General features: G+C 48.6%; 8 protein-coding genes across 8 annotated transcripts, besides 3 other annotated features; 2 read left to right on the forward strand and 6 right to left on the reverse strand.

The window, feature by feature from the left end:
• Positions 1-903: 903 nt before the first annotated feature.
• On the reverse strand, positions 904-1,526 carry ACLA_014340 (uncharacterized protein; the record flags this gene model as incomplete). The annotated part of the gene is made up of 3 exons (XM_001274422.1): positions 904-1,230; positions 1,300-1,354; positions 1,516-1,526. 3 exons carry the CDS (start codon positions 1,524-1,526, stop codon positions 904-906), a joined length of 393 nt encoding a protein of 130 aa, XP_001274423.1.
• A 1,397-nt stretch (positions 1,527-2,923) lies between these two features.
• ACLA_014350 (uncharacterized protein) lies at positions 2,924-3,655 on the forward strand (the record flags this gene model as incomplete). Its single annotated transcript, XM_001274423.1, has 1 exon — positions 2,924-3,655. The coding sequence occupies one exon, from the start codon at positions 2,924-2,926 to the stop codon at positions 3,653-3,655; it is 732 nt and encodes a 243-aa protein (XP_001274424.1).
• Positions 3,656-3,812: 157 nt separating this feature from the next.
• Positions 3,813-4,978, reverse strand: ACLA_014360 (uncharacterized protein; the record flags this gene model as incomplete). Its single annotated transcript, XM_001274424.1, has 2 exons — positions 3,813-4,126; positions 4,192-4,978. The coding sequence occupies 2 exons, from the start codon at positions 4,976-4,978 to the stop codon at positions 3,813-3,815; spliced, it is 1,101 nt and encodes a 366-aa protein (XP_001274425.1).
• Positions 4,979-5,348: 370 nt separating this feature from the next.
• ACLA_014370 (FAD-dependent oxidoreductase) lies at positions 5,349-6,732 on the reverse strand (the record flags this gene model as incomplete). Its single annotated transcript, XM_001274425.1, has 5 exons — positions 5,349-6,068; positions 6,140-6,243; positions 6,297-6,400; positions 6,456-6,593; positions 6,704-6,732. 5 exons carry the CDS (start codon positions 6,730-6,732, stop codon positions 5,349-5,351), a joined length of 1,095 nt encoding a protein of 364 aa, XP_001274426.1.
• Positions 6,733-6,878: 146 nt separating this feature from the next.
• Positions 6,879-6,910: a microsatellite.
• Positions 6,911-7,910: 1,000 nt separating this feature from the next.
• ACLA_014380 (putative OTU-like cysteine protease) lies at positions 7,911-9,230 on the forward strand (the record flags this gene model as incomplete). The annotated part of the gene is made up of 3 exons (XM_001274426.1): positions 7,911-8,259; positions 8,378-8,805; positions 8,871-9,230. The coding sequence occupies 3 exons, from the start codon at positions 7,911-7,913 to the stop codon at positions 9,228-9,230; spliced, it is 1,137 nt and encodes a 378-aa protein (XP_001274427.1).
• Positions 9,231-10,465: 1,235 nt separating this feature from the next.
• ACLA_014390 (MHYT domain-containing protein) lies at positions 10,466-13,028 on the reverse strand (the record flags this gene model as incomplete). Its single annotated transcript, XM_001274427.1, has 4 exons — positions 10,466-11,908; positions 11,986-12,171; positions 12,242-12,806; positions 12,871-13,028. The coding sequence occupies 4 exons, from the start codon at positions 13,026-13,028 to the stop codon at positions 10,466-10,468; spliced, it is 2,352 nt and encodes a 783-aa protein (XP_001274428.1).
• Positions 13,029-17,786: 4,758 nt separating this feature from the next.
• On the reverse strand, positions 17,787-18,198 carry ACLA_014400 (thioredoxin family protein; the record flags this gene model as incomplete). Its single annotated transcript, XM_001274428.1, has 2 exons — positions 17,787-18,090; positions 18,170-18,198. The coding sequence occupies 2 exons, from the start codon at positions 18,196-18,198 to the stop codon at positions 17,787-17,789; spliced, it is 333 nt and encodes a 110-aa protein (XP_001274429.1).
• An 860-nt stretch (positions 18,199-19,058) lies between these two features.
• Positions 19,059-19,078: a microsatellite.
• Positions 19,079-19,485: 407 nt separating this feature from the next.
• On the reverse strand, positions 19,486-21,864 carry ACLA_014410 (uncharacterized protein; the record flags this gene model as incomplete). Its single annotated transcript, XM_001274429.1, has 1 exon — positions 19,486-21,864. The coding sequence occupies one exon, from the start codon at positions 21,862-21,864 to the stop codon at positions 19,486-19,488; it is 2,379 nt and encodes a 792-aa protein (XP_001274430.1).
• An 818-nt stretch (positions 21,865-22,682) lies between these two features.
• Positions 22,683-22,718: a microsatellite.
• The last annotated feature ends 2,449 nt before the right edge of the window (positions 22,719-25,167 follow it).

Below are 25,167 nucleotides of genomic sequence, written 5' to 3' on the forward strand. Positions count from 1 at the left end.
GCACCAAGTTACTATCTACTCTTTATACCAGTAGTAAGGCCGTCGGCTTCTACGACCAGTACTACATGTCCGTCCAAATATTGATCGGCTATGTATGAGCGGTAAGAATTTGTTCTATTTATACTGTTAACGACACAGTTTCATAGAGATTAAATCAGAACACTCTCTAAGCATGATTGATGGTTGAATAATAGCAGCCTTCGCCAGAGAAAATTGTGAGACCCGTAACAACAGGAGCATAAACTGGATATGAAGACAAGGTGAATGATGAATATATTTATACCCACTCACATAGTAGATATGGATATGAAACAGCAAAGAAAGATTGAAAGTATTTATCTTTGGGAGAGGGTTGTACTCGTGGATTTCTACCACATATCCTTTCCCACAAAGCCCTGCTAGTCTCCTTCAAGCAATAGGCCAGCTGGGCTATTTCTGCAGCAATTCAATGAGCTCCCGTACAGAGCCGTGTCGAGGATTTCTCTTGATTAGATCTTCCAAACTTTTCTTATCCATCGACACAACGAATCCGTTGCTGCCGACTTGAACGGCGACCGCCAATGGCTTACCATAGAAGAAGAGTGCAAAAAATTGGACGGCTTCTTCCTCTTTTCCTGTCGATCCCCATCGGTAACCCGATTGAGGTAGAAGCTTCAGCAACTTCCATGATTTGACCCGAGTTGTATGCTGCAAAGTCGCGGCTATGTCTGATGTGTTGCAGACCTGCAGCCTTCGTACCGGTCTCACTACCAAGATAGCACTCATCAGCTCATTTTGCCTTCATTTTCTTCTTTCTGTTGACTGGGATGCGGGGGTCATTGGCAGTCACAGAAGGATTACAGAATTGACCCCATTCAGAGCCGAGATGATTCTGCTGCGCTACTTATGAGGAAAACAGAAGACTTACATCCAAAGTGTCTGTGAGCTCAAGCCCTCAGCACCGGCCGACCGAGTTACTGGCGCCTCGGGAGTCGGGAACTCAGGGGCCAACAGCTCTGCAGAGACAGAAAGAGAAGCCGCCAGGGCCGGCACAACCACCGCAACAGCGGGGAAAGCAGAGACATCGGCAGCGGCAGGGGCATAAATAAACTCTGCATCCGAATCAGAATCACCAGCAGCACAAGCCATCGCAGCCTGGATGTCTGAGACCGCGGCGGCAAGGGCCCGGCGCTGCTGTGGCTGCTGGACGCGAAGGGCGATGAGAAGCCACCACTTCTTGGCTTGTGGAACCTATATAACATTAACACAGCTGCTAAACTTAATGAGAACGCCGCAAAAAGCAGCAATAGGACACCATACACAAATGCACTTTTGCTTGGCGCGGAAACATGCAACACAGGCCTTCTGCTTGCGGCTGGTCGCGGCCTAATGGTCATAACTTCAAACCTTGGGATCATGGATCTTTACCTGAAGGCAACAGATGCAGGGGTTCCTATACAGAGAAAATGCCCAAAAGTCAGCCAAATCAACTGGAATCACGGTGTTTAACACATCTTGATAAGAAAATCAACATACTTAGCGGCCATAACGACCGCAGAAGCGAAATGAGGCGGAAAAAACGACAACGAAAGATTGTTGGCAATGCTGATTCGCGGGAGGAGGTGATGGTAAAAGTGATTAAAATGGCTATGAGAGAATCCGTGGAAGAGAAGGCCTCCTTATATACTATAGCACATGCCTACAATGCTATTTAACTACATATTTAATGAGCGGAACCTATTCAGCCGCAGAGAACAATAGAACAGCGACGAAATGCCACAGATCGATAAGTCTCCAGCCAATCAGATCGCCAGAGACAACCTAGATCTCCACCTCTCCGAGATGAATGGCCAGAATCGGTAACAATGAAGCTATTCAAACATTCGGGACAATAGAAGATCCGCAACATGATGCATGCGGCTCATCGCAAGCTGCCACACACGCTGGGCATCGCGCAACGATATTTTGGTCCCTTTCTGCAGGAGGGCTCGGATTCAGACCTTCCATTCGTCAGGAAGGGGGAGATCAGAGATCTCAGGTTTTTTCCGAGTTTTGAGACGAGGTCCGTGAAAGCATTTTGCTGGCACTTGCCTGGTACAATTCTCTTGTAGGATTCCGGGTAGGATTCTGAGCAATGCAGGTCATCTTCTTGTATTCCAGGTCATGGAAGATAGCGCTGTACGCTCTATTTATCTTCTTCTTTGGTAGGTGAGCCAGACTGTGGTCAAAAATCGGTAGTAGATTCTGATGATATCTCCTCCTTTTTCTGCTCGCTTCGTTGGCGCGCGGGACTGGATGGATCAAATAGCGCTCGGCTCACATTCAAGGTCCTTGATCCGTGGATGGCGGCATGGCGCAGTAGTCCCAGCTCGGACAGTTGTCTAGTATTCCATTGCAGCTTGTGCCTAGCGAAGCCCAAGATATCCAATCGTTACCACTGCCACCTCTTTGCGATTTCTTTCCTGTGCAATCCAGACGGACTATGAGGTAGTTCATGCTTGGCCGCGCGATATGCTTTCAACAAGCTTGGGTTAAGCGATACGCCAGCCCTTTAGGATAGGCGGGGGATCTTCGCCTTCAATGCCTTTGAAGGAGAGTGGTTAGGAGACTCGATAACACGCAAATAGCGTTTCCAGGAGTACGCGCCGCGTTTCACTGCTGATGTTATAGACGTAAATGATAGGTATTGGATGTAGGCTGGCAGATTATGGCGCCTCTTTGCTTAAGCTTATTCAAACCCCAAAGAGGAGTGCGTATTGTGAAAAGTAGGCAGGAGGAGACGAAGTTGGGATAATACTCAGTAATCGGGGTAATTCCTTTTAAGGTCTACTAAGGGGATTTACACATGCATAACAGTTCTCCCCTTAACTCAAACAACGCGGTATTCGTTCTTTCTTTGAAAGATTCTTGAATTCATCATATATTTATCCAAGAATACGTGAAGATGACTTCTGGCCTTCTCAAGCCATTGGCACTATTTTGCACACAATCTCAGTCTCAACGTTATATTCAGAGTGTACGCAATTTAGGGGATGCGTGGCGGACGCTCGCTGAGCCAGCGAACCTTACAGGAGCAGATGCTCAAACTACGTTGATCGAAACAACATTTGATCTGGCCCTGCGGCTCAGAAAAGAAGATGATGGGACGAATTACCATGTTTCTCTACAACTGCCATCTCTTGAAGAAGCGGCCGGAGAGGAAATAAAGCTCCAGGCACCTCAACAACCATCCTCTACTCCCTCAGAGTCTCCTCGTCATTACAGCATATTCGCTGATTATGGAACCGACTTCATCTGGCTCAACGAGAATGATCCGAATTACTCAGATGACAACACTTCCGTGGAGGCATCAGATGCCCTTTCAGACTACCCCCCGGTTGTCTTCGAGAATTACGACGCGTGGGTCGATGCTTACTCTGATAATTTCAAGAGAAGGTGCGAGGATACGCAGAATTACTCAGCCCATGTCTTTGCGAACGCAATGGAAGAGATTGCGTGGAATGTCGCTGGGTACCTGCTGGCATGGCGCATCGCTCTGGCACCGCATGTAGGGAGCGTGGAGTATTCTGCGGGCCAGGAGAAGTACCTGCTGGAGAAAGGCAAAGAAAGCGAAATGACTATCAAGTTTCTTGGGAATCAGGATGTACTTCTGGCGACGGGGGAGTCCACAGAATAGAGGGAAACACTGTTGTAGGAGCTAGTTTCCGCCTTGTTATTAGACCTTCCCAATTTCCTAGACTGTTGTATTAACTGAAGATGGATGATTTTGCTTAACTCTTCTATGACACATGTTTAGAATTACATCTTTCTTGTACGCCACTACTGAAAGGAAATCAGACTCCTAAAAGCTCCCGCTGCTTCTTATCCAGTCGCACATGGGACAGCCCATTCGCCAACCTACTCATCCGAACCGAGTCCCTATTGAGACTCTCATAAATGACCTCCAAATCGGTACCAATGCCTATCTCATCCGCTGTCTTGAGACTGCGCGCATCGACAAAAGGCGCCATAGAAGGCCATACGCTCTGCACGTTGTTGAGGAACAGATCAACCCCCAGATCCCCTAGTCCTTTGATTTCCTTGATCAATTCTCTTGCCCTTCTACGGTCATTTTCAGCCCTTCTCAGGAGATTGTTGAGATCACCATCTATATCGTCAATCAGCACCCACCCAACTGAAAATCGCATTATCAAAGCTTCAACAGTAACATACCGTACTTCGTATTGATGAAATCCGCCAAATCCCCTAAATTAGTAGCACCCTGCTCCCGAAACCGATTGTATCCCCCTTCCTTCAGCACCACTGTTCTCTCCTCCCAGCTGCTCTGCCCCAGTTTCCGAATATCATGGTAGCCTTCATTGATGACCTTGTTCACCGTGCGTTGCGACAGGTCATGAGAAATTGGCCGTGATTTCAGCATCGCATCGATGATCATCGCCAGCAACGTGTCGGCAGAAGCAGTCAGCGGTTGCTGCGCCAGCGACGTACCCTCCAACGGCCGCCGGCCAAACTCCTCGATGGTCTTGTGCGTCTTGGGTGATTCCGGAGGGTTGACATGCTCCTCTCCGTCTGGAATTTCGGGAACTTCTTGAGTAGGCTCTTCAGTGTACTCTTGGGCTGGTGCCTCAGCGCGTTCTTCATTCGGTCCTTCGCTAGAATCCATCACGTCCTCCGCACCTTCCAACCCCTCCCTCCTCTCCTCATCCTGCCCGGCACTTCTCGTCAGTTCGACTCGCTCTTCGGGCTCTTCATAACCTTCGTACCCTTCGTTCCATTCGTCGCCATCTACCAGCGAATCTCCTCTGTCCTGCTCCTTGGGTGTCGTGCTAGACGATTTGGACACTGTGCTCGGTGGCTGCTCGGTTTCGGCCTCGGCGGCCTTGTAACTCGATGGTTCGGAAGGTTTGGTCTCTCGCTTGCGCTTCTCTGCGACTGGAAGTGAGAATGGGCTGTCGTCCGTCTCGGGATAGTCTTCCACTGAGGGGGATTTGTACTCCATAATTGTGTTGTAGGAGGTCGTTTAGAGTCTGAGAGGTGTGGTGTGGTTTTGGTACGTATAATTCCGAGTGAATATATTAATAAACTGCGATTAATGGACTAGGGGAAGATATTTGATGACTGTCGGAGGACGATCCGAGGCAGCTTCGCGATGTGATGGTGACGTCGATATTAGGGTGGCCATGATGCTACGATCTGTTTACGGTCTTCAATTCCCTATATCAGGGGCAATATTAAAATCACACACGCAGAGCATTTAAAATTATGTTCTTTTTAATCTTTAAGACTCCGTACCCTCATGACTGTACAATACTACATACCAAGCCCGAATGACTTGTGGAAGATGGATCTGCTCGCCTGTGCGTGACCTACTACAACTTCGCCCGATCCTTTCGCTGCAAGACGTCATTCACCAAGCGAACCGCCTCAGCGGCACAGCCATATGAGGCCTGGTATCCAAAACCACCGTGGCCATAGTTATGTACGACTGACACTCCATCGATTTTGTCTGCCTCAATGCGGGTTCCACCCTCTCGGAGGGGTCGCAATCCAACGCCGTGGCGGATAATATCCAGTCCTTCAATGCCTTGGCCTTCGCCAACAAGCTGGGGGCACAAGGCAACCGCGCGCTTCATGATCCGCACGGCGAGGTTGGGATCGGGCAACGGATCCCACTGGTCCTTTTGGTATGAACCGCCGATGATGGTCCCACCGCCCGCGGCTCGGGTCATCATGTAGACCAGCTCATCGTCGCCATCGTCGGATCCGGAAATTGAAACCATGGCTCCAGGATCGTTGCGGACGATGACGATCTGACCACGTGCTGGGTACAGCTTTTCGTCACATACTCCACCCAACTTTTTGGACGAGAGGCCGGTACAGTTGACGACCACGTCCGCCTTCTTTCCCGAATGGTGAGCGCTTGCAGCGTCCGCGACATGTTTGAAAACAGCTCTCTTGAAGGTAACGCCGTTCTTGCGACATTGGCTCACAAGCCATGGCAGGTAGACAGCTGTGTTAATGCAAACTGAGGTGAACTTTTGCGCGTTGTCAATGCCGGGGGCTAGTTTCTCTGCTGGGATGCTTGTGAACTGAAAAAAATCAGAAGTCAGCTTAGTTCGTTGAGGGAGAGAATGACGAGTCGGTTCAAGTCAAAACATACATCAGGAACAACATCCTTGTACCACGGATTGGGCCGGACCAGCTCAGAAAACCACTGGCCGGTAGGTGAGTCTTGATCCTTGGCTCGGTTATAGACAATGGTGTCTGGTACAATTAGTCAAGATGCACGGCGGTCTCAGTACCAGCTCGCAACATACCTTGGAAGTGAATGCCAGCATCAGGGTGCTTCTCGGTCAATTCCTTCAGAACGGGCCAGGTCTCACGCTCCCACTTCTCGTGAGGGCTTCCAGACTTGCCCACCCTGTCATGGCAAATCAGCTACCGGCAATTGTCAAAATGGCTGATGGTATACTAACGGGAGATAGTTGGCACCGGCCCAAGGAGAACAATATTCGATGTCATAGTCTCCGGGCATATGCTTAGCTACCACAGTGATGCTATTGGCAGCATCCTTAGACAGGAGATATGCAGTGGTGAGTCCTGACACTCCGGCCCTGTAAATTGCGGTCAGTGGATTGTTCGAATCTCCATAGGTCCGAAATCGCTGGCGAGGCTTCTCCGCAGCAGCGGTGCTACCCAGCCTGGGTGTCCAAGACTATCATACCCGAGAATCACGATGTTATTTGCAGCCATTGTCCCTTGTGACAGCGTCGATAAGCCGACTAAACACGATGGATATAACCAAGGATGAAAGACAGAAAAGAACAAGGAATCATGAACTGGATTATAAGTAGTGACTAGTGAGTCAACACACTATGCACATCAACAAGCGGGGTCACATTCGGGGTCAAATTCAATTCGGGGTCAAATTCGGGGTTCACTATCAACGTATCGGGTCATTCCGTACATGAGCGATTAGATAAGGCGCTCTCAGTAAGGTACCTTACATAACCGTATCTCCACAACAGATGTTTTGATTTCACGGTGTAATACCGGGGTCAACAGTGCGGACAGGGTCGGGTATCTGATCTTTCACTCATGCCTGAAGTAGGTACGGATAGTAGACCTCCCTCTCAGTACTCCGGAGTACTTGGATACCTCACCTAGGGCTACCTAGGTATCCATGTACGTACTGCGTAAGGTAAGGTAGCTTTGCTTGTGCCTGTAAGGTAATAGGTAATTGATCCAATCATGTATTGTTGTATTTTTTTTACCTTGAACTTTTTTAATTTTTAATTTTTGTTTTGATATTCTAGTAGCGATAGGCAGGCCTCAAAAACAACTTTATAGCATTCAGCGATTGAGAATGTCGCCAGTCATATATCCTCTCCAAAAACACATTTTTCTAGAGATAGATACTCCACGATCATTGACACAGACACAAAGCGAAGAAGTGCAAATCCAACAGCTCCACTCAAAAATCTCAAATTCTCCTGGTATTTGGAGGTATTGAACACTTCGTCATAGACAGGATTTTACGTGTCGCCAGCCAATCAGACTACATGCAATTACTCACCGCCTCAGTCTTGGCCAGGGATGCTTTTCCACTTCTGCCACTTTTGTTACGTTTTCCTCCGCAACTCCGTCCAAAAAGTCTCGCCTGCGCGTGTTGTACTTGTATATCCTCACGCTACGGGCTCCCATTGAATTGCTTCACTTTTTCCCCTTCAAATGAGTTGCTGTTGCTGTGCATTCACTTGCGTCCATGTTCCCGATGGTTTAAATATTCATCTTCCATTTTCCTCCTCCTTCTCCCTGTCTCTCCTTCACCTCTTCTCCCCCCCATTCTTCTCCTTCCATCTGTCACTCTACCGCAATTCTTTTTCTCTTCCTCCCGTGTCCATACGTTCGTGCATCCGGCTCAATCAACTATGGCACAAGTCATGGCGCCAATTTCGCCATTACATCTATCTGTCCCTTCCCAGAAGGACCCATCGGTCAAGAGAACGAGAGGGAACCCGCAGCAAATGCCGTTAAATGCTCCTTGCAAGAAACCGTCTCCAGAGAAACCCGGGGCACACCCATTATCTCCTACCACTACCAAACCGGTTCCCAGAAAATCCACTCGCAGAACATCAACGTTACAACAGTCCACTCCTCAGGAGTCATCATCGCAAATATCTACTTCAAAAAAGCGCAGCAGAGAATTGGACCCGGAATGCCTTCGAATACCATGCCTGAATGAGCTAGGGCTCTACGCTTTCCCTACCAAGGGTGACGGTAATACCTTCCTCTCAATTGGCCTACTGGGCTCATGATATGATTGCTATGCAGACGATCGTATCCATTGATCCCATCCTGTGCTCGTTTCCAGGACTGACTGTTCATCTTGTTCTAGGCAACTGCCTCTACTATGCCCTCTCTGATCAGATGTTCGGAAACACAGAGCATGCCGACGAAATTCGTCTTCGACTCGCGAATCATATTTCTACACACAAGGATTACTTCATAAACTTCATCGCTGCTGTCGGTGGAGAGCGTAGGGCTCCTCGACGGGCAGCCGCGTCTAGATATTCCTCCTCCTCTTCCTCCTCTTCGTCCGCGAGCCCAGCCCCTCCTTCGGCAGAAGACATCGAACGTAGCTTCGAATCAAAGTTGGAAGAGTCCCGGAAGAATGGTACCTGGGGAGGATCAGAAGACATCCAGGCATTCTGCCAGTCGTTCAAAGTCGACATCCGCGTCTATAGCACTCGAGGCATCCAGACTTTTCGCGACGTCTATGCTTCACGCAGTGAAGAGAGACCAATCCTCCATATTGCATTCCATGTAAGTCAACTTTTAGTGTAGGTTGTTCGACATGCCCACAACCATTCTGACAAAGCCATATCCAGGACTTCAACCATTATTCTTCTGTTCGGCATGTGGACGGTCCACACATTGGACTACCCCGCATACCAACTGATTTGAAGTCAGGTGGGCGATCTTCGCATGCCTTGTCTCCTGTATGCACTGGAGCGAAGCGCTCTGTCGACGAGAGCGAGGAAGAAGAACCGCGGCCGGCTGTGCGCCGCAAGAGGACCCGAATGGAGCCTTCCAAGCCCACACTGACGATGAAGTTGCGTAGTCAGTCTCCCTCTCGAGCTTTATCTCCTTCGTGCACCAGCACAAAACGCTCCACTGATGAGAGTGTGGATGAAGATCCTCGCCCGGCTGTTCGCCGTCGGAGAACTTGCACCATCATCAGCGGCTGAAGGGGACAAAATCTGGGGAATCAGGTGGCCATCTAGCCTTCGCCCTGGCCGGTTGCCAGTTTCTCCGAAGTGTTCGACTTCCAGCAATCAGCATTGCTCTCGTCAAATAAATGGGCAAATACATCAATACCGTGACCCTCACCAACCACGACACCTAATCAAGGGCATCGCCCCTTCTCCGATCTACGAAGTAACGATATTTCACAAAACTTTGGCTTGCATTATTGGGTTTGCTATTATTCCAGCGCACATTTTCGCGCTTTCTAGCGTGCTGGGCGGGGTTGTGACTCCGTCATTCAAAACTTGAACTTCTCGGGGATGATCTGGCCATCATCTCCATCAAACCTGTAGCCGTTGCTTTTCGCTACGGGTTTTTTGTTGCATGAAACATACGATACCCATACAGCGAGGCGTTTCCTGGGGCTACGACTTTTCATATTCCACTTGCATTGGGGAGGTTTGCATCATACATTGGGCTAGGCTTTTTGTCGATTACTAGACATGGCTGGAACAGATAGGAGATATGAGCATGGTGCCTGGTGCATCAAACATTGGATGGCTGTTTATTAGTCGATTACTCATTTTGCTCAGGATAGGATGGGTCGTTATAGATATCTAGACACATCAGCAGCACATAAAGTCATTTACACTTGGGCAATTTTATGACCCTTCAATCAAATAGACTAAGATGTATCCCCTGAGGAATCTACATTTTTTGAGGTTGAGCAGAGGTTGATGTAATCAGTTCGTTTAATTCATTCATTAGACTATACATCGCATATAGTGAGATAAGGTTATTATTGCATAGATTTCCAAGATCAGAAAGCACCCAAGTTCTAGAATGCAACAACGGTAGGAAGAGAAGTTCATAGCTGAAGGAGATCGATCGTGTCTAAATGTCAGGGAATGGTAGTGTACGCACGCACTCATTTTCAGGTGCGCATGGGGTTTTGGTCTTATCATCGGTAGCGGGGAAAATATACATCAAATGCTTTAATGACTCCACCGACCCGATGACTCCTGAAGCTTTCCTGTATATTGGAGGTTGGAGAATATCGGGAATAGTGGTTGTTGGCTGTCACGTTCGAGTGGTTGGCTGTGACATGCAAGACAAAGATTTCTTTGCGCAGCAATGTCATGAACAGCACCATCCGGGAGGAGCTAGCGAGTCAAGTCGTTCTCAATAAGTGGAAAGAAAAGGGCCAAGGTCAATTGGGCTTCGTCGACTTGGGGTCTCAGCCAAGTTTCGACGATTGTTGGAACGTATCCGGACGCAACCGAATCCTGGGTGAATAACAGATATTATACAGTTCGTCGACATAGGTGCCTGAAGCTGAATCGCCAGCCACCACGGTTGTATGCGAAGTGTGCGGTCCCAAGCCGGTCGGCGTGGACAGTTCGGCGAACTTGGCGACGTCCACTTTGACCTCCTTGCGAACTGTAATCTCACCAAACGATGAACCCTCCGCCAGGGTTTCTTGAGAGGTTACGCTGACTTTGTCAGCAGGTTGTTTGCGGCTCGGCCAGAAGCGAAGGATGGGCCGCACGGAGGGTGCGATTTCAGAATCGGTTGTTGAGTTGGAGCGCACGTTGGAGTAGTATAACTCTTTGCTGAGCTCCTTCGCAAATCCGTCTCCACCGGTGAATCCATCGTTGACCTGCTGTTGTACTTTGAAAAGACGAAGGGGCGTAAAGCTGAAGTCCGGATTTGAGATTTGTGTATCCAGAGTCCCGACCACACAGAAGGAAAGAATAACGCAGTTGGTTTCCTCAGACTGTCTTGTAGTGCGACAGGGAGCTATCAATGGGCGAGCCGAGAATTGAGAGGTTGAGTTGATATTCGGTGACAGAGCAGAGGACAGCTCCTTCATTGCTTTTATTAACTGTTCACGGAAATCGTCGGCTTCTGTGTATGCACGAGCGGTCTCTGATTCCAACCAATGCAGGCAAGTCGAGACAGTCCATCCTTCCATATGCGACAACAGTTCCAAATGTACAATCTGCAACCGTTTAATTGGCAGGGTAGCGGATGGTAACGGGTTGCTGACGCCTTTGGCAGTGAGAACCTCAAAGTTGTCATGCACAGTTGGGCGCATCATAAACGATACGAGATGGACTCCTGGCTCGAAGTTTCGACCAGATGTCGCGTAATCTCGCATGTCCCTGAGATGAGCCTCCAGAGCTGGTGACGGAACATGTATCCGGCGAGACAGCAAGGGAATAACATTCTCGATTGAAGTGAAACGGTGCCCGGATGCCGCCAAGCGAGACGTCTCATGCTTATTCAGTTGTCGGACGGTGAACATCATCTGGCCCTTGTTGGCACGCAGTCGGGAATATCCCATAGCCCGTGAGAACCGGGATACTGGGGTTGTAGTAGTCAAAATATCATCATACAACACTCCCATGTCCTGAAGGGGCTGTCTGAGTTCCTCGGCCAGATCTTGGGCGGTTACACAAAAGTGCTGTTTAAACAACCCGTCAAAGTCAGCTTGCATCTCCGTGTCCCCGCCTGTCTCGCTTCCCTTGGAAGCGTATTGCTTGATCGCAGCCTCTTCGGTTTCGATCCGACCTCTCATGAAAGGAACGACATCCTGAACAAGTTTCCAATTTCTGGTGGCTCGAAATGCCCACAGGAAGGCGGAATGAGTCCTTGTGAGATCGTCATCATTGAAAGTCTAGACAACGGTTAGGACAATCACCGTGATTTGAAAAAAACAATACGCCCGAGATAGAAGCTGTTTTTATGACGTACCTTTCCAATATATTTATCAACAATCTTCCGACTTGGTAAGCTGGCGTGCGGAGTTACCATGACTCGACCAGCCGGGTCGAAGAAGGCACAACTCAGAACCACTTGCTTGGCCTTTGTTCGGGATCGCCGGCGATCTCCGCCAGCAGCGATAGCACATGCTGACAGAACGGTGCAGGCCACGCATGCCTAAATTGATTTGACACGTCAGTGAGATTCATGCGTTGGAAGGCAAGTCAACGCCTGACGAGAGACATACCAAGACGGAGCAGATGATGACAGTCTGACTTCTAGAAAGCTGGCCGCCTTGCCTGACAGAAGGGATATGATCTCTGTAAGAAGTACCAACGGCAGCCGTCCAGTGCATACCTGAGACAGCTATGGCAAGTAGACAGCCACAAATACCACGTCTCCACCAACTGTTTGTCCATGTCGCTCTCCATCGAAAGAAGACACCCAAAGCTACAGTACTCGCAAGAACGGCAATAATGGCAGATCCGACGACATGTGCAATCTTGTAAGTGCATCGATAATTGGCAATACCAAGTTGACCAATGTAGTGCATCCCACACACCGAGATGCCTGTCAGTAACCCTCCCGTAATTATGCGAAGATATCCTGCTTTCTCGCCGGCTTCGGTCGAGTAGAAGGCTGTGAACAAGACTACCACAGGCAGCACGAACGAAACGCCCGTGAAACTCACGCTATACATGATCTGTAGATGAGGTGATCCATCGCCGAGGACGATGGCTCTATTGCCGATAAAGTGCATACACCAGATACCGATACCACCCATAGTAATGGATGAAGTGAGAAGAAGGTACCTGAAAACATTTGAGGATTAGAAAATTCAAACCCGGTAGTCCCAACACAGAGGGAATGGCGTACCAGTTGTATAGACCAGCCCTCGAGGTCCGTCTGTGAAGCAGCTCCAGAGTGGTAGCACATCCCATTGTGCTAACCACATAGGAAAGAAAGATGTAACCAGCCAGATAAGATACGGCGACGGGGGACCCATTGGAGTGGTCCCCAATGTTCGAAATCATCTTGGATGAAAAATGGTAAAGAATGACTGGAAAGCGAGATGATCTCAAGAGATGTAAAGCGAGGGTGGTATGAGGTGTTCAATGCATCTGTGCCCTTAACAACTCTCAATAGATGGCGCCAAGCTTGACGAATGAGTGGCAAATGAACGAGACAATGGGAGAATACAGCTGAGTCTTGACAGGGTCGATCTAATGATCTACACCGGGGGGCAGATGGAGTGATAAGATTGCACTAGACGACGCGCAACATCATGACGCTGATCCTTTGCTTGTTTCAGAGAATAGGACCAACGAGTGACAGAGGTCAAGAAGGACAAACAGGACATGCGGCTACCTTTATGGAAAGAAGCGACCCAACTGAGGGGCATCATTTCTATGGCAGCCTTCCAGTTGCAAGAGAGGGACCAGTCCACAACTCCATATCTCCAGGTCAGTATCGACGATGAATTAGTATGAAAACGCTAACCAGTAACCTCAGAAAAGCTAAATCCTAACACGAGGATCACTCGGAGAAGGACAAGACTGGTGGCCTTGGCAAATAGTAAGAGTAAGATCAATATCGGCGAGATCGCGTCTAGTGAGACCAAGATCAACAATTGGATCGGCCGATCGAATCGCCATTGGTAACTTGGTCCGGACTCCGGAGGGGAACGATGGAACCCAGACTTTGATGGTGCGGATTCCGGCCCTGTCCAATGGGCAATGAGGCAACAGAGACTGCTAGAAAAAAAAAACCACGTCCACTACAGCCACCTCACAGCCGAAGCACACAAGAAGAGCAGCAGATAAGAGTAAGACAGTGGAACATGGATGGCGAGATCAATTAAACAACAATAATCAGTTGTATTGCTTTCACGAGTCCCAAGAGCGTTGCACCTTGGTGGTTTGAGCTCTTTGAGAGTAGACCGCCACAGGACCCGCTTGGAAATAATAATTGTTCAGCTGCGCCGTCCCTCGAAGTCACAATTCAGAATTGATATTCTTGGCTCCTGTCGGCTGTGTGCACAGAAGAGTGGACTGTTGTGTTTATTTCCTATGGAGGGCTTCGTATGTCGTACGCATTTCTTGGATCTGACTAGGCGAAGCCCCCTAGTTTCAGACCGAGGACAGTCTGGTAACATCTAGGTAGGCGTGGATGGAATAAAACTCAGCTGCAATCCCCTCCCAGGGTCTCAGGTCTTATCAGGTTGCAGGCGTCCCGGTAATCCGGTAATGGATCCGTTGATGGTTACCAGGCACAAGGAACAAAAAGGGCCTTCGAGATCCCTCATCCCATGGTTCTATCATGCCTGTGGCTGGAGAGGGTGTGGTACGTGCGCCACGAGTTTCGACACGTGGTTGAAAGCAAAAACTTTCACGAACCTGCCAAATAACGGCAGGTTGTGTGGAGACTGTATGAGTTAACCCTGATGCAAGTGACTGGACATTGGAGAGGCTAGACTCATAATAACAGGTAGACGAAGATATTTCAAGTGATGATGGTCAACAGTAGCGACCGACCAGCCGGGACCCAGGCTAGAAGCAGGAAAACAGAAGTCGGCAAGGAAACGAAAGCTGAAGATCCTTGGGATCATCAGTGACTACTCCGTAGTAGTGCTTGTCGATATCATTAGTTCTCCGAAACAATTGCTAGCCGATACCGAGTACTCCGCAGGCGTGTCAGGGTCTCCAGCACAGGTGGTGGCCTATATTCATTCACACACAGAAAAAGCCCACAGTACTGCAGGACGATGACACGATCTCTCAACTGTAGATATAAGATGAATAGTGGTCATTTTTGTTCTCAACTTGAGTCTTGAACATCTCTCACGACGGACTGTGGATGGGAGGAACAAGTGAAACGGAGCAGCTCCACAGTCTGCAAAATGCAACGAGGATCACGATATGAGCTAATGCGAATACGGCTAGACTGGCCGTTGGATCGGACTGGCCGAGCTTTCTGGCAATTCACAGCCTGAGGCCAATCGCTTCTTCATTATCCTCACACACTCAATCAATCGATCTATTTGACTTTTTGGCTTTTGAAGGTTTTGAGATCTTGCCGATGGTTGAATCCTGGAACCTAGATAGGAACATGAATCACTACTATTGAACTCTGTTGACAATCATGGCTTGTCTTTGGACGCCCATCGCCATAGATAGCCAATAACTACTAACTACATAACTTTTTCTTAACTGCCCTGTGCCTCGGTATCATCTTCCGACTAGCTGCCGATACTGAGTTAGCTCTGTGAACCGTGAACTCTGAATCCACACTTTGAAGGCCATGCTCACATGTTCATACCTCAAATTGAGTGCTCCTGAATATGGTATCGAAATAGCCCTCACCCCTAGATCTGGTTCGACATGGACGAAATCTGCCCTGGGTTCGGGCAATGACTACGGAGTACGGAGTATGGACTGCGTTATCTAGCATCACTGCTCCGCCAGATTAATCTATCCCAAACACCTGATTGACATTGGAAGATAACCACGGAGTACTGATCGAGTCTGTAATTCTGTATAAGTGGATATCTATACTCTGGAGGGAGGAATGATAGCCGACTGACTACTATCTACTGACATCTGCACTCCATAGTCCATACACTGCAGTAACCTGTGAGTGTGACCCTGTCCTGGCTCACAAGTCACAAGAAGGAAGCAGAGAGTCGAAAGATAGAGTCATGAACGTGCTCTCCTGCATCATGGATCTCTGGAGCTGGTAGCATCAAGATCTCAAAGGAGTACCTGTCAACAATACCCATGGCCCACTATGCAAATTTCTGTCTATCGCTGCGAAGTCCCTCCGAACTAAATCCGACACTCAGGTCGTATCCTTATGCATGGACTCTGTGTACAAGCTAACAAACTACTATGACAACCTTTAGTTGGGAATGCGACCGTCGACCTCTTTTTCTAGCCATCATCTATAGAGGAACTACTATTCCCTTGATCCAAGTGATCCCCTAAAAACTGACCACAGACTCACAGTATACGATTTTTCCAGCGCAGCGAAGAGTAGTCTGATTATCGACATCTAGACACTCCACAAACGCAGGAAAGGGGGTGGGACTCTCCGGACCGCAGTCAAGGCCACAGAAGCAGCAGCTTGCAAAGGCTGCCCATATTTTCGGTCGACTGGGAACATGAAATCCTCAGGGGCGGGTGCAGAGGCTCGCTGTCGCATCTCAAGCGTCATGATCTTGCTGCACGGCCTCTGCCACAAAGTCAGAAAATAGATCGAGGCAGGCATAGTATTTGCTCGCAGAACGAGGTGCAGTTGCTGGGCTTCCTCTTTCCAGTATCGCACCTTTGAAGTCGGACGGCCCATCTGTCCTACGCGAAGCACAACTAGTCTTGCCTCGATGGAAGCAGAGATACTTGGGCTTCCTCTTAAAAACTACATGAACGACTTGCCAAAGGCACTTATGTGTTCTATCCAGCTTGGATGCCCCTCCTTATTCAAGGGCAACAAAGACGTGAGCTCTTTTCCATTCGAACCACAATTATCCCAGAGAGTCCTGATCGAACTTGCAATTTACCGACTCAATTGTGCGGAGAGTGCTGCTACACCAGGCACAACGACCTCGTGGGTGCTATATTTCGCCAAGGATGGCACGCCGAGTCTTGGGTCCATATCAACTCCTACAAAACGAGTAACTGGACCGAAAAGATTTGACTGGAGCGAAACATGGCAATCCCATGCTCTCAGACTTTCCACATTCCCCACCTGCGGTTTCAAGTTTACACTTGCCTTCACATATACTACGGGCTGATATCCGTTCTGTTCCCAGGAACTGACTCGGTCAAGCGACTGACTCGCGGCATGGGGCGGTTGGAGAATACAAGCTCCCACTTTTCTGAGTCTTGATGAGGACTTTTCGCAAGCGGAAAGATCATATATAAGATGGACCGCATCATCACATCTTTCAGCCAATATAAAAAAAAGCCAGGTTAGGTGTCTCTGCTCGAAGTCTATTAGGACTGCTTTTTCCCCCCAAAATAGGAACCAATATGAATCAATTGGAAATGAATACGCCCGTGGTGCTCCTAGGACCCTTTCACCCTCTCAATTATAGCGCCCTCTGTCTCAGAATATACTCCGTTTGCCTCTGTCGGTGATACTTTCACGGCGATCATCCATGATAGGTGGAGGAGATATGTCAATTCTTCCCTCATGATATCCAGTATCTCACATCCTGTCTAGGACATGGCTCAATTTTCATGATCAACACCATTCTTTCTATATACTTCATACAATGATATGGACATAGTTGCTATTCTCTCTTCATCAACGGGACAGCACCCGTGCTCGAAGACTGCCTATAAACATTGGTAAAGGTCAATAACAGGGAGTTCAACACAAGATATAGCGTCGCCGTATCTTGAGCGCGAATGATGTAGTTGCACACTCTACATAGACTTCTCCAGGACGTCTGATAGCACCTACGCCTGTATGTGGCTGTGGATCATTTGATGTAACTTTTTCACTCATTACTTAGAAGGGGCAAGTGCCATAAAACAAAAAGGTGATGTATACAAGCACCAAGGCTATCCAAGTCCGATATAGTTCTCTGCCGACTCTTCTTCGGGTTCTACAAAAATGGGTACTACTGGCCCAATTCAGTATTAATTTCATGCGACAGTTACATTATGTCAAAAAAGTAAATTGATATCTCATATCACCAAAAACGATTACATGGTGATTGCACATATAGGGCCAAATGTTGTTTCTTTTTTTTTTTCTGTTTCATTGAAAACGATCAAGCGATATCACGCTTAAGCGACATGCGCCTTGATGGCGTTCTCAAGAGCAGGGGGATTGGCACCGACAACCTCGTTCACCTTCTGGCCGTCCTTGAAGAACATGAAGGTGGGCATGGCACGGACACCAAGCTCAGCGGCGATATCGGAGAGCTCATCGACGTCAATCTCGTAGAACTTGGCGTTCTGGAAGTCGGGCTGGTTGCTGAGACGCTGGAAGACGGGGGAGATGGCCTTGCAAGGGCCGCACCAGGTAGCGGAGCAGTCGACGATGACGGGCTCGGAGGAGCTGAAAACCTTAGCACGGAAGTCGTCGGCCCTTGAAGGAGAGATGTTAGTAGGTTGCCTTGAAAATAGCTGGCTTTCCCAGAATGAGTGCCAGAGAGAGAGAATCATACTTGGTGATCTTCTCGACGTTGTGAGACATGGCGGCGGATGAAGGGGAGAAGCGGGAGATAGGAGAGTGAGAAAAGGCTCGTTGAGCGATGGGAGAGATGTGGAAGCTTGCGGGGTTACGCGCAACGAAAGATCGAGACAACAGTGTTGATGCGACGGTGACTTTGGTGGCCGATCTGATGGACGTGGAGATGAAGGTGGATGAGAGAGAAGTAGGAAGGCGAAGAGCGGCCACGGTTGATGATTTAAACACTATGGATGATGGTTTGGAAGGTCTGATTAGCTCGGGAAGGAGGGGCTGTGAAGGAGGGGCACAGCTAGCAATTTTTATAGTGGGATGACGGGGAGAGCCTCTTGCATGACGTTTGGGGGGAGGCTGCAGGATGAATAATCAATCCCTTCGATCACTAATGCAGCGGAAAGGTCTCGGAGGCTGTGGAAAGGACGAGCGGTTAGGCTAGCACTTACTACTGATTACTATCGTGGATGTCCGAGGAGCAAAATTGGTGTCAATATAGAGAAGTGAGTTGATTTGTCGAGTACAGGCTTTGACCTTTCACAGTGCGATGGATGAGTTGATAATTGGATGCCTGGTGATTGCGGTGCAGCTTCGGTGGTGTTGGAGCTCCGGGAGTGATGAGGTGAGATTTCAGTTCTCGGCGAGTCTTGGTTCACTGTCCGGTAGCTTAAAGCAGCGTTCCATGGATGACGTGATCGTGCTTATGAATCGGAGAGGTCTGGATCATGGTAGCCTCAGGCACTATCCTCGACTCGCAAGCTATCCATACGATGGAAGGCTTCGTGTTTCTACACGCTATCGTCAGGACCAATGTATTCATTGGAGCGATTGGTTTTCATTCCTATCTTTATCTAGCAATTTTCAATATTTTTTCTCTCTCTCTCTCTCTCTCGCGCACACACACATACACTGATCTGCCGTAATTAACACAAGTCCATCAAACTGCGCTCTTGAGGGGGTATCAACAAGCAAAGAAAAATCGACTCTCGTCTCCCCAGCATCTGTCATATGTACAGGGTGGGGAGTTCCGAGACACATAGGCTGACAAGTGCCACATCAGGCGTCTAGAACCTATGGCAAGCAATGAAAAGGGGGATATTTTATACAAAGGAAAGACATGGGCCAGGGATTTAAGGAGCGGCAAGAGTATGTACTCAGGGACAAAGTATTAAACACTTGAAATAGAAAGTAAATTCAAAAGAGTATATTGGTGCTTGCTTCACGGTTTTGGTAAATGTTCAGTGAAGCAGGTTCGGCCGTACAGGTTCTTGATAGCGAATTGCACAAACATGAAGGGGTTCAGTATGCGCGACCATAATTGCCATGGTCAGCATATTGATGTTCGGAGGGATGCTCTTCGATAGGGCTGACTTCCTCATCCGCAGAAATGCGAGACAGGGACTGGATACTCCTCAGCAGAAGCCCTTCGGTCGACTTCGGGCGGATTGTGGGATTCACCACTATCGGTCTTTTGGCAAGCTCGGAGTGCCATGTCTCATCTTGTGGTGGTGCGCCCGCCATGGTGGTTTCTTTTTCATCTTCCTCCCTGGCGACGCTCTGACTTGGTCCCGAGGTGCTATCGCGGTAGGAGTCGAATCGGACACACGGTTCTCTTTGGGGATTCTCGTCTCCTCTAGGCGAGTCTGCGCGCTCTCCGTCAGCTTGGGAGAAGCTCACGTTGTGCCGAATGGGGTTGCTCTTTCTTTGAGAAATACGGCGCAGAAATTGTCCAGACATCCAGGATCCCTCCGAATCAATCGAAGCTAGTGATTGAGACAAAGGCACGTTGTCGACGTCGCTTTCCAGACTGTCACCTCCCCATGACCGGTGAGGAATTTTGGCTGTATCCTGTAAGTCTGATTCGGACCCAAGGATGGGATATTGAGATTCCTCATTCAGATCCGGTTTATCCTTTTCCGCTCCAACCTGATCGAGGATCTCCTCTTCTGGAATATCGGGGGATTGTAAGCGCGAATCCGGTGGAGACAGTGGCTCATCACCAAAGTGTTCGGTGAACTTGGAGTGGGAGCGCTTTATGGTGCCAGAGCGAAGGAAAGGTTTAGGGGGCACATAAGGTGGCGGCCCAGATGATTGTGTTGAGACTTTGAAAAATGACTCATTCGACATATTCGGCGGCTCGGAGGCCTGGTCTTGGAAACGTTCCCGATATCTTCGCTTGAGACGGGAGCTCCCGCGTCGGAACAGCGAGGTCAGAGTATTGCCACGTGTGCTACTATTGTCGGATAGACGCCTTTCACTCTCAATAGTTCTGGAGACATCGGACATAGATTCTCGTGTCAATCCATATACTTGCGAGGAAGTCGGGCTGCCAAGTCCACGTCCGGACGGTGAATGGGATGGTGATAAGGTGGTATGTGACAATCCCATATCCTGGGATGGGGTAAAACTAGGCCGTTCATTCAACTTGTGTCTGCGCAGAGAACTGTCGTCGAGGTTGTTCACGACGTGTACACTTTCCAGGGATGTATAGCGGCTGCGCTCCTTCGAAGCATCTCGCAGCCATGAACCAGACTGAGTATCGCCAGACAAGAAGATTTTGGTCTCATCATTCTTCGAAGCATTGTTATCTGTAAACGCAGATTCAACATGTTTGTCGCCGGTAGGTTGACCTCGGATAGTATCAGGCCCGCTCCTGTCTTCAACTTGATGCGCCTGGTCTGCGTTCTCCTTCTCCTCTTCCATCCTCTGTCGTTCTGCACGCCGCTGCAATCTGCGACGCATCCTTTCCTGCTCTTCGAGCTTTTGCTTCTCCTTCCGCCGGCGGTCTCTCTCCAACAACTCTCGCAAGGCGCTCGCATTCAAACTGTCCGCCAATGTGTCCACCCGCTGCTTCGAATTCAAACTCTCGTCTGAAAGTGACACATTGAGCACATTCTCCTTGCCGTTCGTCACCTCCGCAGACTTTTGACTTCTCGCGGTCGAGATACGAGGTGCTTCGACATAGCGGATGATGGGACGAGGTGTCCAGGCTGCGAAACTGTTCACCTTGAAAGTATACGATTCAGAGCCCTCGGATACCGAGGAAGCAGCCGAGTCACGCACGGGGAGACTCAGATCCGAAAGCTGGCGATCAGAACGCCGACTCGGGGCCCTCGGAGCTCGTCGCGTCTCAATAGAGAACCGTTCAGCGGGTAGCGTAGTAGACCGGCGAGGAATATCAATCGGCGACGAAACCATCAATCGAATCTCTTGCTCCCTTGCAATCTCATATGCCTTCCGCTTACTCAACTTCTCCTTCAAGACCATCGGGCCAATGTCGAGCCGCTTCGACTTGAGCATGGAACCGTTCCGCGACAAGGGTTGTTGAGCATGGCCAACACTAGGCTGAGAGTTATATGGTCCGACACCTCGTTCTGCCCGAGATCCCATGTCTCGTGATCTCTTTATGGAATAGGCTGGCTCATGGTGTAACGTCGGTTGGGAGTATGGTTCGGTAACAGGCTGAGAGGTTCCATCTTCGAAGGCAGCTGGGGGATTCTGGACATGTTGCGAATGGCGGTTCTTCTGACGCTTAGAATATTTGCGAGAGGGCTTTCTTCCGATCTGAGCATCGTCGAAGCTGGTTTCCGCGTCGTACGCCTGGACATCAACTGCGTCGGATGCTCCTATCTGAATAGTATGACGCTTGTTCCTGCGACCAAACGGCCATATCGCCATGACGCCAGATCAGTTGAGGCCTTTAATCCCCGTTGGTGGTTCAGAGGTTGAGGGTGTTGTTGTCGGATAGAGAGATGAAGCAGGAGAGCGAATTCATCTGGAATCATACGGCAGGGTGAGTAGAGGTAAGTAGGATCGACAGCGTAGAGCCTAGTTTGACTGGCTGGCTGATTTATTAATTGATCAATCGATCAATCAAAGCAATCAAATGGTACGGAGAAGTGGGTTTGTCACGAGATGACGAGTTGAGACATTTGAGATAGAGTCAGAGGAGGAGGTTTAAGGGCGGGAGGGAAAAGGAAAAGGACAATCCCAGCGTAAGGAGTCAGGTGCTGTTTCAAACGGGGGCAAGACAAGAACCAGTTCAGCAAGACAGATCAGTAGGAGTTTAGTAGATGCCCAGTGTGATCATCGAGAGCTGGGGGAAGGTAGACTATCGGCGCTGTCGTCACTCGTCAGGGAGCGATTGGAATGATACTGATAGAGGGAAAGCTAGATGATCCGCCGCCACATGAAGTGGCAAGAGAGTCAGGAGTTCTCTGCAATACAAACTGCCTTTGCAACAATAGTCAGGAGAACGACAGACTGAGAGATGACGCGAAGGGAAAGAAATGGGATATCTGTCTGTGGTGAAAGAGAAAAGAGAAAGGAAGAAGGGAGGCCTAAGGGAGTCCAGGCATCGAGTGAGGCAGTACAGTTGAAAAGAACTAACGATTCGGGGGTCTATCCATAGTGATCAGTTATTATTATTCTAGTATCTAGTAGGTCATAGTAACTTGCTGACTCTTATGACGGAGTAATAATTAAATAATAGAGAGAGAAAAAAAAATAAAAGCAAAAGCAAAGAAAAGAAATAATCATAATTATTAGTATGATAATAATACTACTACTGACTACTCCGTACCTACTGAGTACTTGACTGTGACTGTGACTGAGAGAAACACTGAATTATTACCTAGGTCCTAGGCAGCTTAGTCTTGGACTCTTAGGCCTTAGTAGTTAGTAGACATCTTAGTGCTGAGGCCGAGACAAACAAACCGCTTTATTTATTCGCTGACCCAGAGGATCGACTAGGCTGTTTCGTGGTTACACCAACGGCAGAGGGCCACTTGAACCAGAGGATAGAGTGAGAATTCGCTGTTGACGGTTGAAGCGTTGACACTTGACAGCCTGGCTGATGTTGGTACTTGGTATTATTATTATTTCATAGGTTGTTAGTACAAGTTACCCAGCTAGGCACCTACAGAGTACGTAGTAAGGTATCCATGATGTAGGTACCTGTACTCCGTGTTATCTGGCGTTTCGATTCGTATTAGACCTGCTTCTCATGATGCATGTATCCGCTGATATCCTCCCCCATCGACCTCAGCATCCCATTCAAAGCTCCCAGGTACTTTCCAGCAGTCCTTTGGTCATTGGAAAGTCATGGGGAGAAAGAGTGGCTAGATCATTGGATTCAAGGGTCCCCTCCCATTTCTCTTCGCGTCTAGCCATACAGGTGAATGATGTTCGTGAAAATTTTCATCAATGTGGAGAAGAACGACAACCGCTAAAGGTGCGCTCAACACTTAAGCAGCCACTTTTCGACGCCCAATCTCGTTGTGGCCTTAGGCCTAGAATTTCCATTTTTCATACCCCATACATAACTAAGTGCAAGGTACCTGCCTTAGGCGCACTTTTTCCTGTAGGGATAGGTCAGTAGAATTGGCTAGTATCACTGGTACCTATTGGGTGTTTTCACTTCAGGTGTGGGCGTGTATGTAATTATCCTAACCTAATTCCCGACATAATGTACTGTCATACTCTGTTACCTACACAGTACTAGGTATGTACCTAGATAATAATACTATCCAACAGGACAAGTCCAACGGCTACAGACTGCATCCATATTCCTTAAGAAAATACTATTCACCCGCCTAAGTGGACTATGGGTTACCTTAGTTTCCTGGTTGGCCTATTTTGTTAGTGCATCTGTTGTACTCCGTACCTGCTCCACACTCCATTCTTAGAAGCAATAATACGTGAAAGATATCAATTTGATTCGAGGCGGTAACTCAAGAACAAGGATAGGAAATTTGAGACACGGACACTGATCTGATCATTGATGATGGTCGGTCTCGATCAGTGAGTGTGAAGTATACCTCGATATATATCTAGCAGTCCGCCAACAACCCCTTATCTGTGTTTGATGCTTGGATCATTGATCTTTGAAATCAATCTATCAACTGGACACGGAGTAGTTAGTGTTTCCTGTGTTGACGGATGATGTCATGCCAGAAGCTTTGGGTTCGCTACCTTTGATCCATTATTATTCGACTGTTGAACATGGGAATCTAACGCGATAGCGATCAATCCCATGACGATCAGGAAACTATTTAGACTTAGGAAGCGCTGTTATGCCAACTTAAGCCGGAAAGCGAGCTCTGTAGTTTGCACTCTTCACGGAGCCACAGACTACTCCGTAAGAACATCAGGGAGATGAAGCACGAGGGACTTTGGATCCCATCACCCTTGCACATCCTTCTAGACTCTATGATGTTGGAGAATACCTCCAGCTGATGCTCTCTATTATTGCCAATAGTTCTGAACAGAACCTGGATTTGATAAGCATAATAGCAATGCACTCGCCAATCAAGAGTAAGGTACCTGTCCATCACTCCCAGATGAACCATCATCCAGTCTCCATCATCCGAGATGGGGTTTGGGGAGAACTCAGTAGTATCTGACCCCTCCACACAGAACTAGCTAGACTCCAGATTCTGCTTGTCATGAGGACAACCACCTGAAAGTTTGATGCCGACAAACTCCAGTTCTTCGTTGACTCGAACACTCTTCAGGACCCAAAATCGCCTTGGACCTCGGGACCAAGCCATTGAAACTTCACTTCAAAAGCTGACCGCTTGTTCGGCCAGCGTACGAAATAAACAATCAACGATAGGTACTGATTCTAGTGGGAAGCGAATCACAATAAAAGCAGAAATGGTTGTGGTGGGGAATTTTTCAGTCATGAAATTGATGGTCGACTTTTTGTGGCTTGAACATTCCACAGTCGTGCTCCACTGGAGGTCTCAGAGTCCAGAGGCCTCGATGGGTTTTTCTAACGCCGGGGATGTTGCTCGCTCATGTTATTGAAATTGAATCTGCAGGGACAATCGATCAGTCAGATTGATACAAATTGCTGGACGACCAATGCCTTGCTTCGTGATACGTAGTATCAATCCAGACTGTTCTACATACCTTACGGGGATGGAAATTGCCGCTCGATTCTTACAGGACAGACCACTGGAGATTCAAAGAGTGAAG

Source organism: Aspergillus clavatus, genomic scaffold (assembly GCF_000002715.2).
Source record: "Aspergillus clavatus NRRL 1 1099423829795 genomic scaffold, whole genome shotgun sequence".
Classification (NCBI taxonomy): Eukaryota; Fungi; Ascomycota; class Eurotiomycetes; order Eurotiales; family Aspergillaceae; genus Aspergillus; species Aspergillus clavatus.